A 17005-nucleotide genomic window follows, 5' to 3' on the forward strand; every position below is an offset into this window, starting at 1 on the left:
TTAATCACATGCTTCGTTGCTTTCTGCCAAAAAATATTCTTGGAACATTTTGAATTGGAACTGTCTCCTGGGATATAAGAAAAGGTTGTCAATGGAAGAACCAGAAGGTTGCGAAGGGTTAAACCCAAGAAATCTTTAAGTGGAAGGTAAAATAACCCAGACTGCCCAACATATGGGGACTCTGCACTCAAGATTAAGCTTGTAATTATATTTCCTCTGCTGTAAAAACCAGACTTCTTCTAGAATTTTTGTTTTGTTTTGTTTTACTATCTGTCTGTCCAATGGATAGTAAAAAAAAACGCAAGTGAGTGGGGTTCAAACACTCTTTCTTAGGGGTTTGTCCTTGTTCTTTTCAAAGAACTGAAAATACAGCATCTGTCAATATTTGTGGCCTTCTTAAGAATACAAGGAATTTGTGTTTATTCATATGTAGGTAGATCAGATGCAACATCCAGACCTAAACCAAGGGGGAGTTAACTGGGAAAATTTGATCAGAGCTTCTGGTGAAAGTAACCTGGTGCTGACCTAGGCAGAAAACAGATTTATTCTATTTCCTGTAGCAAGCAGTGGCCGGTTAGGTAACAAGTCTAGTCATCTTGGGAGGTTCTCTTTATATCATGTTTTCCGGTCCTAACCTATCTGCATGTATGCAATGGGGTTCCCTCCTGGCTGCAGGTGGAGAATTCCACGCTGAACTCCCAGAGCACATCCCTGATGAACCAGAACGCGCAGCTGCTGATCCAGCAGTCAGCCCTGGAGAACGAGAATGAGGCGGTGCTGAAGGAGCACGAGGACCTGAAGGGGCTGTATGAGGCCCTGCTCAAGGACCACGAGCGCCTGGAGCAGCTGCACGAGCGCCAGGCTGCCGAGTACGAGTCCCTCATCGCCAAGCACGGCAGCCTCAAGGCTGCTCACAAAAACCTGGAGGTTGAGCACAAGGACTTGGAGGATAGGTAAATACTCAGGAAAACAAGTTTGCTGTTCAGCAGAAATTGCTCTTTCATAAAATGATAGAACGAATAAAATCACCATCACTTAAATCACTGTTTTGGTTTGGGCGCCAAATTCTATCTTGGTTTGGGAAGACAGGTATCTGCCAGGTAAAATTACAATCAGAGGCTCTTTGGCAAAGATTTGGGAAATAGGAATAGCAGTTCTTTACTAGTATGTAATACAAAGCAAACAAACACAAAAAACTCCTCCCCCACTAAACAACTACAGCATTAATGACAAACGATAACAGTACCAAGAACCTTGAGGGCTTTGTTTCACAAAACCCAGGGCAGTTTGGTTTCGGTGTCCTTGCAGGATCCTCAGAGCACCAAGCTGAAACAGTGGAAAAGTCCCGGGGCTGGTAGCTGGGATGGCAGGGTGTCCCGGCAGGCAGGGGCAGGATGTCCCGGCAGCGCAGGGGGTGCAGGGTCACACTGTAGCAAGAGGAGCAGCGCCGAAGAAGCGGAAGGCGAGGCAGAGCCTGGATCAACTCCCGCGGGTGGCAGGGAAAACTCCGGATTCAGGCCGAACCGGTGATAGTAGATTTCCCAGGACTGGATCCCTGTGGCCACAGTGAAACTCCTCCAGCCAGCAACAGCCGTTCTCTGCTCGGCGTGCTTTGCGGCGGCTGAGATCCTCGAGGAGCGGCAGCCACGCGTCTCCCCGAACGCCGGAAAAAAAAAAAAGCTTGCAGCTGCCTCAAGCTTTGTCTTTTACCTGCGTTATCTCCCCCTTCCACCTTTGTCCACCTCTTTGTTTCGGTTAAGTACTCTCAAGTATCCAACACTTGGTCTCCTTGGTAACTTGTGGGGAAAAAATTCTTTAGAGAAAGAAGGAACAAACCTAACCCCCAACAATCACTAAGATTTAAAACTTTGACACAGGCCATTTCATCAAAATTCCTTTTTTTTCTTTTTATGGTATTCCACAAAAAGAAGTGTAAATATTGTCTTTGTCTGCAGGTACAATCAACTGCTGAAACAGAAAGTGCAGCTGGAAGAACTGGAGAAGGTTCTCAAGACAGAGAAGGACAAAATGCTGCAACAAAATGAGAAACATGAAACTGTGGCAGCAGAATATAAAAAACTTCGGGATGAGAATGAAAGGTAAAGAGAGTTCTGGCATGTGAGCATGTGAGCACGAGCCAGTGCAGCCTGAGAAAAGTGTTCCTTCACATTTCTTAATACCTGATGCTGCTGTTCCAAATATTCATGATCCCGCAAAAACAATCATTATATCCTGAGAGGACATGTGGGACAAAAGGACATGGCAAGGCCCAGGGGGAACAAAGGAAGCCCAGGAATGGATATGTGTAACCTGCACAATTGTTAAAGTTTAGGCCATTCCTATTTTGTGTTGGCAAGAAATCCTGGGTGTTTTGTAAGATTCTTTTATTCTGAAAAGTGATGCTGCTTTGTATTTAAATATACAGAGAACAGTGCTTGGCTCAAAGGCAGAGCACATTCGTAGGAAAATTAGGCTGGGATAACTTAGAGTATGTGATAGTAAGGAATTTGTGTATGTATTTTATGGAGTAGTTGGAAATTAAATATTTCGGAGGGAGTGTCGGTAACAAATTCATTTCCAGCACTCTTCGATGGTGTCTTTGCATCCCAGGCTCACTCACACATATAGCCACCTCCTGAGGGAGAATGAAGTGCTCCAAACTGACCACAAGAATCTGAAAACATCATTGAACAATTCCAAACTGGAACAAACACGGTTGGAAGCCGAATTTTCCAAACTCAAAGAACAGTACCAGCAGCTGGATATTACATCAACAAAGCTAAATAATCAGTGTGAGGTATGTGGGAATTCTGTTGTTTGTAAAGGCTGGAATCATTGGAATATTTTTATAATTGTATTTATAGGTTCATAAAATCAAATGAAGTGCTGGCATATCAGTTGTTATAGATAAGGAAGTGGATCCAAAGACTAATTTGCTTGCTGTACAGGCAATACACAATTTCAGGCTCATATTAGGGAAACTGGTTTAAATTATTTAAAGCTTCAAAGAAGCTTTTATCAGTTGATTCATTATTTAATTTTGGGTTTGATTTGACTTTCAAAATCCCTCTGTAGGCCTAAATTTTCTTGATAATCTCATTATCTCTATGGAAAAAACACTCACATATAAATGCATGGGCAATTTCATCTAACAGCTGCTCAGCCAACTTAAAGGAAACCTGGAGGAGGAAAACAGACACCTGCTGGATCAAATCCAGACCTTAATGCTGCAGAACAGGACATTACTGGAGCAGAACATGGAAAGCAAGGATCTCTTCCATGTAGAGCAAAGGCAGTACATGTGAGTTGTGAAAACAAGGAAATCACTGTGATTAGGGCAATGACACCAATACCTGCATTTTTTTAAAATCTTCTTGTTATATATAGAATTTAACATATGTGCTGCTTCTGAAATGTTTCTCTTTAAAATAAGAATTTCAATGATAAATGTAAAGCAGATAACTCAAAATATGAACATTAAATTTGTAGTTCTAAAGGATCAGTGCAACTGTGTTCATTACTGATGGTGGAAGTGATGAATAAAAACAGTATTTACTCCTCATTCTACTACAGGCAAAGTTTAGATTTGTAATCGCTGTATTTGTAGATTGATACATTCATACATGAGTCTACATACATTGCAGATGAATTTTTAGATTCGTGGTCGAAATTTCTTTAGTGGACTTCAGAGAAGAGAAAACGTGCTTATCTAAATGATACAGCGCTTTATTTTAAAAAGAGGAGTGTGTAAAAAAAGGCAAACAGAATTTTATTCCATTTTATATCGTGAAGTCAAGCCTAAGGCTGATTGTTTGCTGTGTCTCTTGCTTCTCAATAAGAAACAAGTGTTATGTAAGAATTCCTCACAAAAGGTGACAATTTTCAGATAACGGATTCCCAGAGGAATGTGCTGCCCATGCATCCTGTATATGTTTTTGAAGCATGAATTATCATTAATTTCTGTTTGCAGTGACAAACTAAATGAATTGAGGCGGCAGAAGGAGAAACTGGAGGAGAAGATAATGGATCAATATAAATTTTACGAGCCATCACCGCCAAGAAGGTACTGATGAACCCGATGTAAAATAAAACACAGCTGTAAAGCATGGCAGACCTGTTCTGTTCCTGCTGAAAATCGAGATTCCATTGCATTCATGGTATCAGAACCATGTCTGTGTTTTGCGTAAAAGTTAGGCGACTCTGCAGGCCTAAGCAATGTGTTATAAATGCAGTGAATGTGCTGTGTTGTTGATGACAGAAGGGGCAACTGGATCACCCTGAAGATGAGGAAGCTGATGAGAAAGAAGGACGGGAACCGCGAGCGCCTCAAGTCGGTGACGCTGACACCCACACGCTCCGAGTCCAGCGAGGGATTCCTGCAGCTGCCCCACCAGGACAGCCAGGACAGCTCCTCCGTGGGCTCCAACTCCCTGGAGGATGGGCAGACCCTGGGCACCAAAAAGAGTAGTAGTGAGTACTGCAGACCACTTAATTCCATGAATAAACCTTGGCTAAATACTGGAAAAGACTGCATGTTGTGGAGGATTTGTAAAGATCGTTTTTAAGTCTGTAGGAATGAAGCCAGAATTAATTTATTAAGGACAGAACCTCATGCAAACTCCCCAGAGTGTTTGGGCACAACTAGTTTTGAGCATTCTGGTATCTCAAAATGCAAGTGTTAAAATACACTCATGGTGCCTGGGTAGGATGAAACAGGCACTGGTACTGGGTCAGGTGAGCAGGATTTGGGATAGAATGTCAGGTGTCACCACTAGGACCCTTTTTGTTTCTCCCTCTTGTCCCAGCATGACTCCTACCCCTTGTCTTGGAGGTGTTTTCCAAGCTCTGGCTGTGCTAACATCCTTGAGTTGCTAAAAACACCTTCTGTCTGAAGGTGTTCCCCCAACAGCTCACAAAAACAATGAGGAAATTTGGATATGCAACAGGAAGTGCTAATGTAGAAACACAACCTGTTAAAAATACAGGGATTGTCACTGATCCTGAAATTGGAGTGAAGTGGTTGAGAGGGAGAATGAGGACTTACAGAAGTGTGATTAGATAGAATATTCCAGGTACAGTTTGCTGACCTTGAAAGATTTGAAAGCCATCCCATTCGGGTGCCCGTGATATATAAAAGCCCAGATTCTGTTTGTTACTAATTATCTATGGTTTTTGTTCTCCACTCCTGGCATGAATCATAAACTGCCCAGTTTCTCACAACTTGAGAGATAATTACAGCCAAGTTATCAGGATGCAATGGCTCTATTTAATAACTATGCACCAAAAGCATTTTGGCTGTGCATGTAAAAGCATCAGAATCTATGTACATTAACAGTCGCTTCCAATCTTTGCACTACTACTTTTAAATTTAATGTATTTGGTTTCAAAAGACAGCAGGTATGGGGTTTGTGGCAGCTGTGAATTACTGCAGCCATTATGATGGGTATTTTTATTTCCGTACTTCTTGCAGAAGCTTAATCAAGGTTAAAAACATCCAAAAAATGCTATTTCAGGGAAAGTTAAAATCAGATCTGTATTGTTTTAATAACTGAAGAAAATAGTTCAAGGGTACATTTTAGCACTTTTGTTTCTAACTAATCCCTTTGGGGAGCTCAGCCTTTTTCAGTGTAAGCTTCAAAACAGGTACTTTTAAGCTTTTTTACAAAGCAACTGTTGCTTTTACATCCAAACCCTGAAGTGGTGTGGACCTGGGACATGACTGAAGCTGTCCTGGATGTGTGTCAGTGGGAACTGAGAATGTGCACGCTGTGCTTCAGCCCATCTACATCTCTGTCATGTTCTGGAAGGGCTTTTCTGTAACAGTTTTCTTTGCATGATCCTTGGGACCTTGTAGTGTGCAGTTACCCTCCTGGGGAGCCACGGCTACAGTTACGGTGGCTGAGCCTCAAAAGAGGTTTAAAGCTGTTCAGACCTCATTAATTTTCTACTCCATGGACCTTGTTCATGTTTCCCTTAATCCCAGTGTATTTATCCACAAACTGGAAGGGCTGATCTAATTCTGGATCCTTACCTTCCTCCATTACACATGTTGCCATGGAAACCACAGTTTTGGAGAGAATTCGGATGCATTTTGTGCCAACTCAGCTCTGACAGTCTCTGAGACAGAGATCTGAGACGGTTTGTGCCTCACATAGCAGAGAGACTATCTCAGTGTGATGAGTGCTGGTGATGGTGCACATTTTGCAGTCTTTCTTCTGCTCCTAGAGTGACTGTAAGTCCTAAATCCCAGGATTTGGGGTCCTTTCTTTTCTGTGGGAAGCAGTTTGACAGTAGCAGCTTCTACTGAAGGAGCTGCAGGAGGGAGCAAACGTGTGAATGCTGCCTGTCTGTGCCAGTGCTCAGGTGTTGGAGCCCTCTGTGCTGGCTGAAGGCAGCTCTGGCTCTGGAAGAGTTCTGTGCCGCCCTGACCTCCAGCCGCTGGGGAAGGAGCTGGTTCCAGCAGGAGCTGCCAGGGTGAAATGTCCTGTGTGTCCTTGAGGAGGCAGGAGAAGACAGCTCACTTTCCCTGGCACAAACCAGCGATGTTCTGAGCTGGAGGACTGAGTATGTGACATAGAGATCTCCAGGATACACGGGGCTCACACCCCCCGTTCTCTGTCAGAGATACTGATGTCAAAAGTATTTGCTGTGTGTAAAATCTGTAGTTTTTCCTCTTTTGTGGGTGGTGATGGAGATTGTGTTTTCCCACACAGGCCACTTTCTCATGCAAATGTTTCCAGGGGAGCTGTTATCTGCCTGGGAAAGGTGATCTTGGCCCAAAAATCAGGTTACCCTGTTCTCAGAGAACACCAATTAAGGTCTCAGTGGCCAGAACCTGTGTCTGATCCCTGTGGGAAGGAGGGGGTGCCTGGGAGGGCTTTTGTTGTCCCAGCACAGGTTAATCCTGCAGGAAGTGTGTGCTCCTGACTGCAGGGTTTCACCTTGGCTTTTCATGCCTGCTGGAAGTACAGCCTCCTTCCCAGATACTGCCCACAAATTGTTATTGATCATCCCTAATGATCAGGTGAGTGCCATGGATCTGACACCTACTCTGTGCAGAGCTTTTCCTTTGGATGGGGCCATTCTGAGCTTTTCCAGAGAAAACCCAAGGCAGGCAAGAGGGTTTTTTTGTTTTCTGTGGAGAAATTTAGATATCCTTTGCTGACTTCCACTTTAGCCATTTCAAGGGATTAACAAGTTCCCAAGGAATTAGGGCTGTTAGTAAACTGTCACCTCTAGTAGGAACACCTGTAGCAGACTCACCATGTCACAGAGAGAATAAAAGAACCGTTCTTGGCTCCATTTTCCAATACCGAGGCATTTTAAAGATCGCTGCCTCGTATTTTCTTCTGTGCATGGTCAAAACGATGCCAGGGTTTTAATACAGAATTCCCCAGAGGATTTCAGGCAAGCCAGGAGAGTTACAAAATGGGATGTTTCCTGCTCAGTTGAGGAATTCTGCAATACTCATCATTCATTCTCAGCTCAGAAAGCAAGAAAGTGTTCATGGAATACTGAAAAGAAGAAGAGTAGTTGATTTCTGCTGTAGCTCTGCCATCCCAGTATTAATTATTATTATTACTATTCCAGGACATTTCCTGAGGTGAATTCTGTGCAGATACTACTGACACGGTTTCCCCTCCATGCATTTTGCCTTTCTGATGCAGGATTTGCAGGACATCAGTGGTTGCAGGGGAGTTTCCTGGTGGGTACAGTTGCTGAGAGCCATAAATCAGCCGTTTCGGAGAGGATCTGTGTTAATGGACAGGAAGGACAGATGACTCAAATGGTTCTTGAGCATCCTCTGGTTACTTTTTATAAGATTAAGGAGTTTTTAGTGAAGAGGGGTCATTTCTCTTCCATAAAGGGTTACGGACGGGTGAGTTATTTTTTTGTAAAGGATACAGAAGATACAGAGGAATTATTTTTCTGTGTCGTCTTGATGACAAAAAGTAGAAATAGGACAGAATGACCTCCATGGTTAGATTGTTTTGTGAGCCTGTTCCTGTGGGTGCAGACACAGGAAGAGTTGATGGCGAGGGAGGAATAGGGAATATTTCACTGCCAGGGTAGCTCATGTGCACTTGTAAATGGTATATATGATATATATGCACTGCTCTGTACACAGAACTGCTGTGTGCCAAGCTGGGGGAGCAGGCCACACCTCCCAAAAGGGGCTGCAGAGACAAACCAGGCAGAGCATGGTCTGACAGACCTCTGCAGAAACCAGAGCTGCTGCCATCTCTGCAGAAATCACCACTTTGGGGAATTCCAGCCTGTGTCCCCTTCTGGATCTTTCCATGGCGGCTCCTGTGCCTGGCATCAGCCCCCAGACTTACCCAAGGCAGGTCAGCAGTTCCTAATGCAGAGTTCCTGACTCCAAGGACAAGATTAACTCATGACTTCCCCTTCCTCCCTCTTTTAATACTATTTGTAATTTTAACTCTGTAATTCTCCTGGTAGACTTTAACTCGGTTTTCCTAAGACCCTCCCAAAACGTTACAGCAACACTCACATTTGGGTTTCCTTTTGCTGTTTTGGTTTTTTTTTCCCCTTGGGCGTTTTTTCAGCTAAAATATTTGCACATTTGAGGCAGATTGATTTTAGTATTTTACCAAAATACTGCCCACAAAGTACATTGATCAGATGGCCCTTGTAGGTTTTCTATGAGACAGTAGATGACCAAAGTAATTACTGAGCGAAAATGGAAGACTGATAATAGACTGTGTCCTCTTTGATGTGCAGACAAAGCATTAGAGAAGTTATTATGCCCCCAAAATAACAATGTGAACGTATTTTAACATAGAAATTGTACTTAGAGTTGCTTTCATTTTCAGCTTTTTTTGCTTCACATTTTTCTTTATGTTCAAAAAAAAGTTATTTTTCACAGTAAAAATTGCATAATGGTCAATTCCTGTAATCACCTGCAAAGAAGTTACATTTATTTTTTCAAGAGCTTCAAACTGTGTTACCCTCTGCACTATAATTTTTAGTGCATTTCTGAGTTACCTATGGAAGTTTTCCTAGTGCAATTTTCCTGTTTCAGTGTACTTTCATATTTCATTATCACCCAGAAGCAGGAGAATGATAGTTTTTAGCATAGTATACCTAGCTTAAACTCAGACATTCATTTCTGTCCTTAGTTTCAGCATTTAACTTCCATCTGTTCTTCTCCCTTTTTTTCTTTCATTTCCCTGTTTCCGTTTTTCCTCATGCTATGACATAAAAGTGGGTGCACTGAAAAGACTGCCCTTTTTGAGGAACAGACCGAAGGAAAAAGACAAAATGAAGGCCTTCTACCGTCGCTCCATGTGTAAGACTTTATGACAGTTCAGCTTCTTCTCAATGGCTACACTGGCTTCCGTTACTAATTTTTCACTAACCTCTCCCTGGACTGCGCTCTATTTTTCCTCCTCTTTTGCGATGTGCAAGTCCTGCTACAGTACAAGGAGCTGGAGCTTTTTCTTTTTATTCCCCCCCCCCCCCACCTTTTCTTTTTAAAGAAAAAACTTTGGCACTGAATACTTTATGTCTGTGCAGCTGTGCACACACGTAGCCACATGTTCCCATGCACATGCATATAATCTATTCAGTGCCTTGTGACTGCATATATTTGTATACAAAGCTGTGTATATACACATGGCCCCATGTGTATATGAATTTACAGTGCACTGTTAACGGAAATAGTTCTAAATGACACGTTTCGTAAGCCTTTTGTTAAGAAGTCACTGTAATTTTTTTTTTTGTTTAAAGCAAGTGTAGGAGATTGTGCAAGGCTCTCTGGTGGTCTGTCACTCTGCGAGTGTTCATCAGTTCTCGTTGCCAGAATGCTGCATTGATTTCTTTTGTTTCGTTTTATTTTCTAATGAGGGGTGGACAGTTTTCTCGAGTTTGGGGAAGTAAAGGTGAATATCATCAGATGTGGTATTTTTCAGATCCTCTCTCTGTTGCTCTGTAAACCCCAGTGTGCCTGCAGTAACCTGCACTGTACAAGGATCCCGTGTCAGCGCTGGCACTCCGTTGTATGATCACCTGTGCCCGTTTTGTCCCTGCTCATCCCATTCTCTCACGGCAAGCAGCTGGCAGAGCCTCTAACAGCACCTGGCGCATGGCGATCCCTGACAAACCTGTTTTGAGCACCTCCCTGGGCTCAGGAGCCTGAGCCCCCTCCCTCCCTTCCTCTGTCCCTCCCTCCTAGCCGGTTGCATGCGGTAGCCGGGGTGTGGTTTGCTCCTGCCGGCTGCGGGCGCTTTAATGCTTAGAAAACTGTCCGACCTTTGCAATGCAGATTAACGACCTGAGCAAGTACATTGTCCACGCTGATCATTTGCTTTCATTTGCATCCCAGCCATGAATGACCTGGTGCAGTCCATGGTCCTGGCAGGAGGACAATGGACAGGTAGTTCTGAGCATCTGGAGGGTCCTGATGATATATCCACGGGTAAAAGGAGGAAGGAATTGGGAGCTATGGCCTTCTCTACTACAGCTATCAACTTTGCCACAGTCAACTCCTCCACAGGCTTCAGATCCAAGCAGTTGCTAAATAATAAAGGTATAGGTAGAAGCTTTTTGCACCGCGATGTAACTATGTAAATATTGGTTTGACTTAATGTTTTAAGTTTTTCCATCTTAATACTTGAGTTGCAGTGCTAAGATAATGAACTGGTTTAATAACTGCAGTTATAAAATATTTCAAGGTTTTTCCTACAGAATGTTTCCTAAGTAAAATTGGATTGCTTTGAAAAATATTTTTTTACCATTTTACCAATGATAAGTATTTTATTACTCTTTCCACTTTATTTTATTTTACATCTTCCTTTATGTCTCTGTGTGTAGATACTACATCCTTTGAAGATGTAAGTCCACAAGGTATTAGTGATGATTCTAGTACAGGATCAAGAGTTCATGGTAAGATGTGAGCTTTAATTAAATGAATTAAGGATATATGATGTGAATGTTAATGAATTTGTGAAAATACAGTGAATGGCATCATTGCAACGAGCATGCTCTCTCTGAATTTCATATCTCTCGAACATACTGTATCATCTCTTCAGATTCTCCTTTCTCTTTTAACTACTACATCAGACAGATGTTCTGTATCTCTAGTAGAAAGTATTTGTGAAGTGCATCTGAACAGGATCAAAACATTTTCCCTTTCAGTGGGAAAATGTTTTAACTTCCACTTGGAGTTAATGGTAAATAAAGGAAGTTAGCATTTCAGTCTTAAAAAATCAAGTCTAAATCTGGCCTGAGTTTTCAATGCATATTGTTCAGTGAACCCCACATTTGCCATGTGCTGTAGTTTATAAAATCATTAAGTGTTCCTTCAAGCAAAGCTTTGAAGTGAAAAATAGACTATTAATAAAGTGAAGTTTTAACTGTACTATAAACATTTATGATGAGTACAAGCAGCAAACATTTTTGAGGCTACTAACAGTGCATTTCCCTTGTATTGACTTAGGAGTACAGGACTTTATCTGTGCAGATGCTCTTGCTCCTCCTGTCCGTGGCATTCCAGCCCTGTGCAGGGTTCCCTGTCAGATCTGTTGTAAGTGACCTGACCACAGCAGCCCCTGCATGCCCCTGTCTGAGCCCTGCTTCCCCACTGAGCACTCAGTTTCAATTCTAAACTACACTCTTTCTCTTTTCCTCTCCTCTGTACCTCGCTATTCCTGTAGTGCCCTTTTCTAAAGTGTCCTCTTGGACCGCCTGGAAATTCCTTCGCTTTCTGATCTGTAAGAAACCACTTTGTTCCCCATGGGCATGTTCAGCCTGGGAGGTCGTGTATGATCCTCTGAGCATTCTGTCAGCAGAATGTGAAGGTGCCATGTCCTCTGCTAAAATGTTGTTCATCACGGTGTCTCCTAATTTTCCATTCAGCTTCCAGACCAGCCAGCCTTGATAGTGGCAGGACATCCACTAGCAATAGCAATAACAATGCTTCACTCCATGAAGTCAAAGGTATGCTGGGGGTGAATTCACATCTGTGCTTCATTTCCATTCTTTTCTCTGTAAGATCATCTGTAGAGGTTCAAAAACCCCCTCAACCAAAACTCCCACTGCACAGCACAGCATGTGCTTCCTTGAGTGTTTCACAGCCTTCATTCCCCAGATTAGAAGCACAGGTAATTTATGGTTTTAATAAATATTAAAAGGGTGGTGTTAGTTTTTAAGTTACCAACTATTTTAAACCAAACCTAACCCGGCTAATGTTACAAAATAAGAATTCCCCCCCAGATTACTTAAAAAGCTTTTTAAGCTGAGAAGTCTCTCCTTTTTTTTTTTTTTTTCTCCAGGCATCCTCCTGCACTGCACTGCTGCTGTGAGCTTTGTGCTGTACAACTGCACAAAATGACATGTGTGATTCATGCTAGAAACATTTATATTTTGGGTTTAGTAGATTATTAACATCCCGGGATCTATCAGTATTCTCTAAGTTTTATGTATTAAGAACCCTGATATGTTTTTTTATCTCGTGGCTTTTTGCTGGAGACTGTTGTACAGACTAGACTAGAGCACTGCCAGCTCAAGACTTCATTTAGTACTCATGGCTTGCATCTCTTAAATGGTGTCTGTTTGTTTGGAAATTTAGGGATCAGTGCTAGCTGAATATTTCTGATAGTTTATTTTATATCTGTTAGATTGCTGCCTTCTGTAAAAGATCCCTTCAGGTTCTCCTCACCCCACTGTCTATACAGGATTAGGCATTTCCACCATAAACAGTTTATCTTGGTTCAAACTTAATTTTATTTCTTAGGAGTGGTATGAAGCTGGAAATACTTGATTATCCATCAGTGTTTTTAAAACAATTCATAGTTACTGAAAAATAAAATGAACTGGTGTTGTGGAATTTATTTTGCATCTAACACCATGTGCTTCCTTCAAGTCCCAGTTGTAACAAACTAGGAGTAATACCAGGAATTGTTGGAGAAGCAGCATTCCTGAGTAGTTCTTGTTGGAGGAAATACTTCCTTTCCATGCAATCCTCTGTATTTCCTTTAACATTTGATTACCCTGTGCCTCTCAGTGTTGCTGAAAAAAAGTGGAGATGCCTCTTTAGCCTCTTGGAATATAATATTATGTAGGTGGAGGCCCAGATTATATGTGAAAGGTAGTTTTTATTTTAAAAAAATCATGCCATGTTTGAAGAGCTGCAAAAGGTAAGTCAGGGGAGCGCAGTCCTATGGAGTAAAAGATAACAACTGGACTTTTTTTTTAGTCTTTTAAATAGAATTAATGTTAACTGAATCTGGTAACGTTCCAAATTTGAGTGTGGTTATACAAGCGTACAGCTTTCTGGTGCATTTCTAATGGAAAACTTACTGCCTTCCCCCCCAAAGCAGGTGCAGTGAACAGCCAGAGCAGGCCCCAGAGCCACAGCAGTGGGGAGTTCAGCCTGCTTCATGAGCATGAGGCCTGGTCCAGCAGCAGCAGCAGCCCCATCCAGTACCTGAAGGGCCACACCAGGTCCAGCCCTGTGCTCCAGCACAGGACGCCGGAGACACCGGGGAGTCGTCCCAAACACACCAAAACGGGCTCCCCTGGCAGTGAAGTTGTCACCCTGCAGCAGTTCCTGGAAGAAAGCAACAAGAGTAACTCCAGTGAGGTCAGTTTAAGAGTATTTAACTACACAGTGTCCCATCTGTGGGCTCAGAATTAGTGCAAGGCACAGTGAGTAGAATTCCTTAAAGATTTTTTGGAGCTGTTGGTCACACCTGCATTGAGAGGTCACAGGCACTGTCTCCTCATGCACTGTCCATTTCCACCAGCAAGAAATCTCTGGAATTTTGCAGCTTGACCCTCTGTGGTCCCTGGGTTGAGTAGGAAAGTTGACCTGTACTGACAAAGCTGTCCAGTGTGTGGGACACCAGGGCTCAGAGTAGGTTCACTCTTCTTCCAGACCAGCAGCAGCTGCTGCCACATCTGTCCTGCATCAACAGCAAGGAAGATGTTTCATTTCATTCCCTGAGGAGACTCTTGTCTGCTTTAGTTCCGTCATAACAGTACTGGGAAACAAAGTCACCTTGGAGCTTATTGAAATCTGAGAGGAGTAAGATGAAGGGAATGTTTCTGTAAATCAGTGACAGTTTCTTAGAAGCCCCAAATCAACTAATTTCTGCTGGTATTCCAGGTTGTGCATCCCTTGTTCTTGAGCAGATCTGCCCAAACTCCTGTAGGATATCCTGCTGTAGGATAAAGCCAGCCAGTCACTGTGACTGGGGCCTCTCAGGAGTGAGGATCCAGGGTTGTCTGGGGCAGGTGAGACAGATCTGGAGAAGTTTCTGCATTTTTTTGTTAGATACTTAAAATGGCTCTCACCCATGGTCTCCCTGAGAAGGATTTTTGGGGTTTAAGCACTAGACAATACTCTTCTGGCAATAGGAAATAAAAAATGTCACCTAAGTCATCAAGCCAGGTCCATTGCTGTTCACAAATCCCAGAATCCCTTTCATAGCCTCAGAGGCCTATTCTGGGTAGAGGGATATTCAAGGGGTTTCTTTCCAGTCTTCTGCCAGAGCATTTCCCTAATGCCTTTAGCTTAATTCTTCCCAATTGTCTCTGGTACCATTTTGAAAACAACTGCGGTCTTTCTTCACTGAGTCTGAATATTACTCACCTAAACTCTTTTTTTGTAAACTGTACAGAAAACTCCTAGGTATGCATCATAAATGTTTAATACTGCTTTGAGAGCTGAGAAATTTTAAAAAATCCCAAATCTTCATAGAATTGTTCTTCATTTATGTCCACCGGAATTGCTTAAGAAAAGGTAAAAATTGCAACTTAGAAACTTACGTTTTCTGATTTTACAGATGAAATCTGCGAGCGAAGAGAACCTTTTAGATGAAGTGATGAGAAGCTTGTCTGAGTCTGCGGAGTTGGCAGGGAGGGAGAAGCTCCGAAAGCAGCCAGCGGCTGGCTGTGGGATCGTGAGATCCCTGAGTGTCAGAAACACAGTTGATTTCTCAGATGGACGATCCCTTAAACCAGAGCAGCTGGTAAGGCCCAGCCTCCGGAAGACTGAAGATCTCTACTTCAGTAGCTCTCCAATCAAATTCACCCCCGGTGCCCAGGGGAAGGCCCGGTCCGTGAAAGAAAAGATCCAAGCAACTGTGACCCAGCGACAATCCAGGGACTGCAACCCCTATGCCACCTTACCTCGTGCCAGCAGCGTGATTTCCACGGCAGAAGGAACTACCCGAAGGACAAGCATCCATGATTTTTTGTCTAAGGACAGTAGGCCTCCCGTGTCCGTGGATGCAGCCCCGGCCCCGGCTGACAGGAGTGCTCCGCCCACCTCCAGTGAGTACTCGGCACTGCGGGTGTCCTCTCCTTGTGTTCACTGTGTGCCTGGCAGGGGGGAGCGTGGCCTGCAGGGCGAGGCAGCTCCCTCGCTCACACCACATCATTTAGGAGATAACTCCGAGCTTCTCAAGCCTTCCGGGATGGAGAGGCCAGGTTGTCGTGAGAGGACTTTGCCGAGCCCGGGTGTGTTCTGGGATAAAGCCAGTGGATCTGGGAATGGCAGCGCAGGCTCCTTCGCTGTGCCCCAGCCGTTTTTATCCCTCAACACCGCGTTAGTCAGCAATATCAGTGGATTACCCCCAAGATCCACCTCCAAAGCAGCTGATCAGGCAAACGTCTCAGCGTTTAGGTCAGTGCTGAGGAGCCAGGAACAGCCTTGTGCTGCTCCAAAGGCTCAGGGTGACCCGCGGGCAGCTCTGACCAGGGACCCTGTCCCTGCCTCCAGCGCTGGCGAGGCCCAGTCCCCGCTGCTGGTCTCAGAAGATAACCAGACCCTGTGGTATGAGTATGGCTGTGTATGAAAGAAAGTTGTTTTATTAAATATATATGTATAACGTGCCATAGAGGTGTTCTCCACATGTCCACTGGATGACAGAGAAAACTTCCCTCCAATGAAGGAGTCATTCTTGGTTTATCCGCAGGGTGGTTGTTCCCTGTGAACGGCGGCTGTGGACTGTGGCATGTTTGATTGTGGAATTGTAACCCCACCAAAGTCTGCATGAAACATTAATTGCACTGTGTATATTTTGCATGCTTTATAATACATGCTCTATTTTTATTTGTCACGCATTGCAAATACTTTGGTGTTTTTCTGTTGGTTACTGCTGCATGTTAAAGCAAGCGCATGCCCAGAACGGCACAGGGAACAGCATTCCTGGGACAAGGACAGCCCTGGCAGTGGCGCTCCAGCTCTCAGGGCTATCAGTTATACACTAATCATCTACTTGGAGGACAAAAAGGTTTTCTTCCTCTTCTTGCAAAAATGAGGTACTAATGGAAAGAAGCATTTGGAGAGATCTCAGTGCCTTCTTACCCTTTTCATTTATGCCATGTCATGGCAAAAATGCACAAGGAACAAGTGCCCAATAATCCAAATAATTCAGTGCCTCTAGTCTGCACAGTAAATATTAATTACTGTCCATACTGGGTAATAAACACACAGACCATTCATTATCCTAAACAGAAATGATAATTCTCACAAAGAGGTGATAAATAGTGACATGATACACAGCACTTGTCATGAAAAAATGACCTTTTCCACCTTTTCCCTTTGGTCTGCTTTGTCTTTCCAGTCATGGGTGTAACTGTGGTGAAGTGTTTGGTTTTATCAGGGGTCAAATAACAGGCTCCTTGTGATGTATAGGAATAAAAAACTGTCTGGTGTATGGAGTATGGTGGAAATTCATTTTTTCTTGTCAATGGAAGTACCACTGATATAATAGAAAACAAATGGTGTAACAAAATAACAGAAAATGTTAAATTAACACAGTTAAAGAAAAGAAAAAAGAACAAAGTTGCTTGTGAGGTTATGGGAGGATATCAATACCTCAGCAAATAACTCCTTAAATTCCAGATGAGCAGCTAAAGAGAAATGTTGAAAAGTAATTATTTAGGTACCACTGTTTCTGCACATGCTTGAAACATCTCAGTGGTAAATTTAAACAGTTTAAAATTGTATCAGATTTAAGCTATAATTACACAA

The 17005-nt window shown here is 43.1% G+C and overlaps 1 protein-coding gene across 14 annotated transcripts in view; it reads left to right on the forward strand.

Annotated features, from left to right (window-relative positions):
* Window positions 1–17005, forward strand: part of CCDC88A (coiled-coil domain containing 88A) — a 66624-nt gene that overhangs the window by 44284 nt on the left and 5335 nt on the right. For 3 of the 14 annotated variants that reach the window (XM_066177918.1, XM_066177919.1, XM_066177924.1), the window contains 13 exons: window positions 676–953; window positions 1956–2099; window positions 2611–2797; window positions 3156–3301; window positions 3971–4063; window positions 4259–4470; window positions 9230–9313; window positions 10349–10552; window positions 10837–10908; window positions 11462–11548; window positions 11881–11961; window positions 13341–13606; window positions 14811–15862. In XM_066177918.1, coding sequence (XP_066034015.1) covers window positions 676–953; window positions 1956–2099; window positions 2611–2797; window positions 3156–3301; window positions 3971–4063; window positions 4259–4470; window positions 9230–9313; window positions 10349–10552; window positions 10837–10908; window positions 11462–11548; window positions 11881–11961; window positions 13341–13606; window positions 14811–15824 — 2868 coding nt within the window. In that variant the 3' untranslated portion in view covers window positions 15825–15862. Of the gene's footprint in view, window positions 1–675; window positions 954–1955; window positions 2100–2610; window positions 2798–3155; window positions 3302–3970; window positions 4064–4258; window positions 4471–9229; window positions 9314–10348; window positions 10553–10836; window positions 10909–11461; window positions 11549–11678; window positions 11962–13340; window positions 13607–14810; window positions 15863–17005 lie in introns of those variants that run through there. The other 11 variants (XR_010719897.1, XR_010719898.1, XM_066177922.1 and 8 more) reach the window with 8 other exon arrangements.

Source organism: Chamaea fasciata, unplaced genomic scaffold (genome assembly GCF_029207755.1).
Source record: "Chamaea fasciata isolate MVZ Bird 193981 ecotype frontalis unplaced genomic scaffold, bChaFas1.0.hap1 SCAF_3, whole genome shotgun sequence".
NCBI classification, from domain to species: domain Eukaryota; kingdom Metazoa; phylum Chordata; class Aves; order Passeriformes; family Sylviidae; genus Chamaea; species Chamaea fasciata.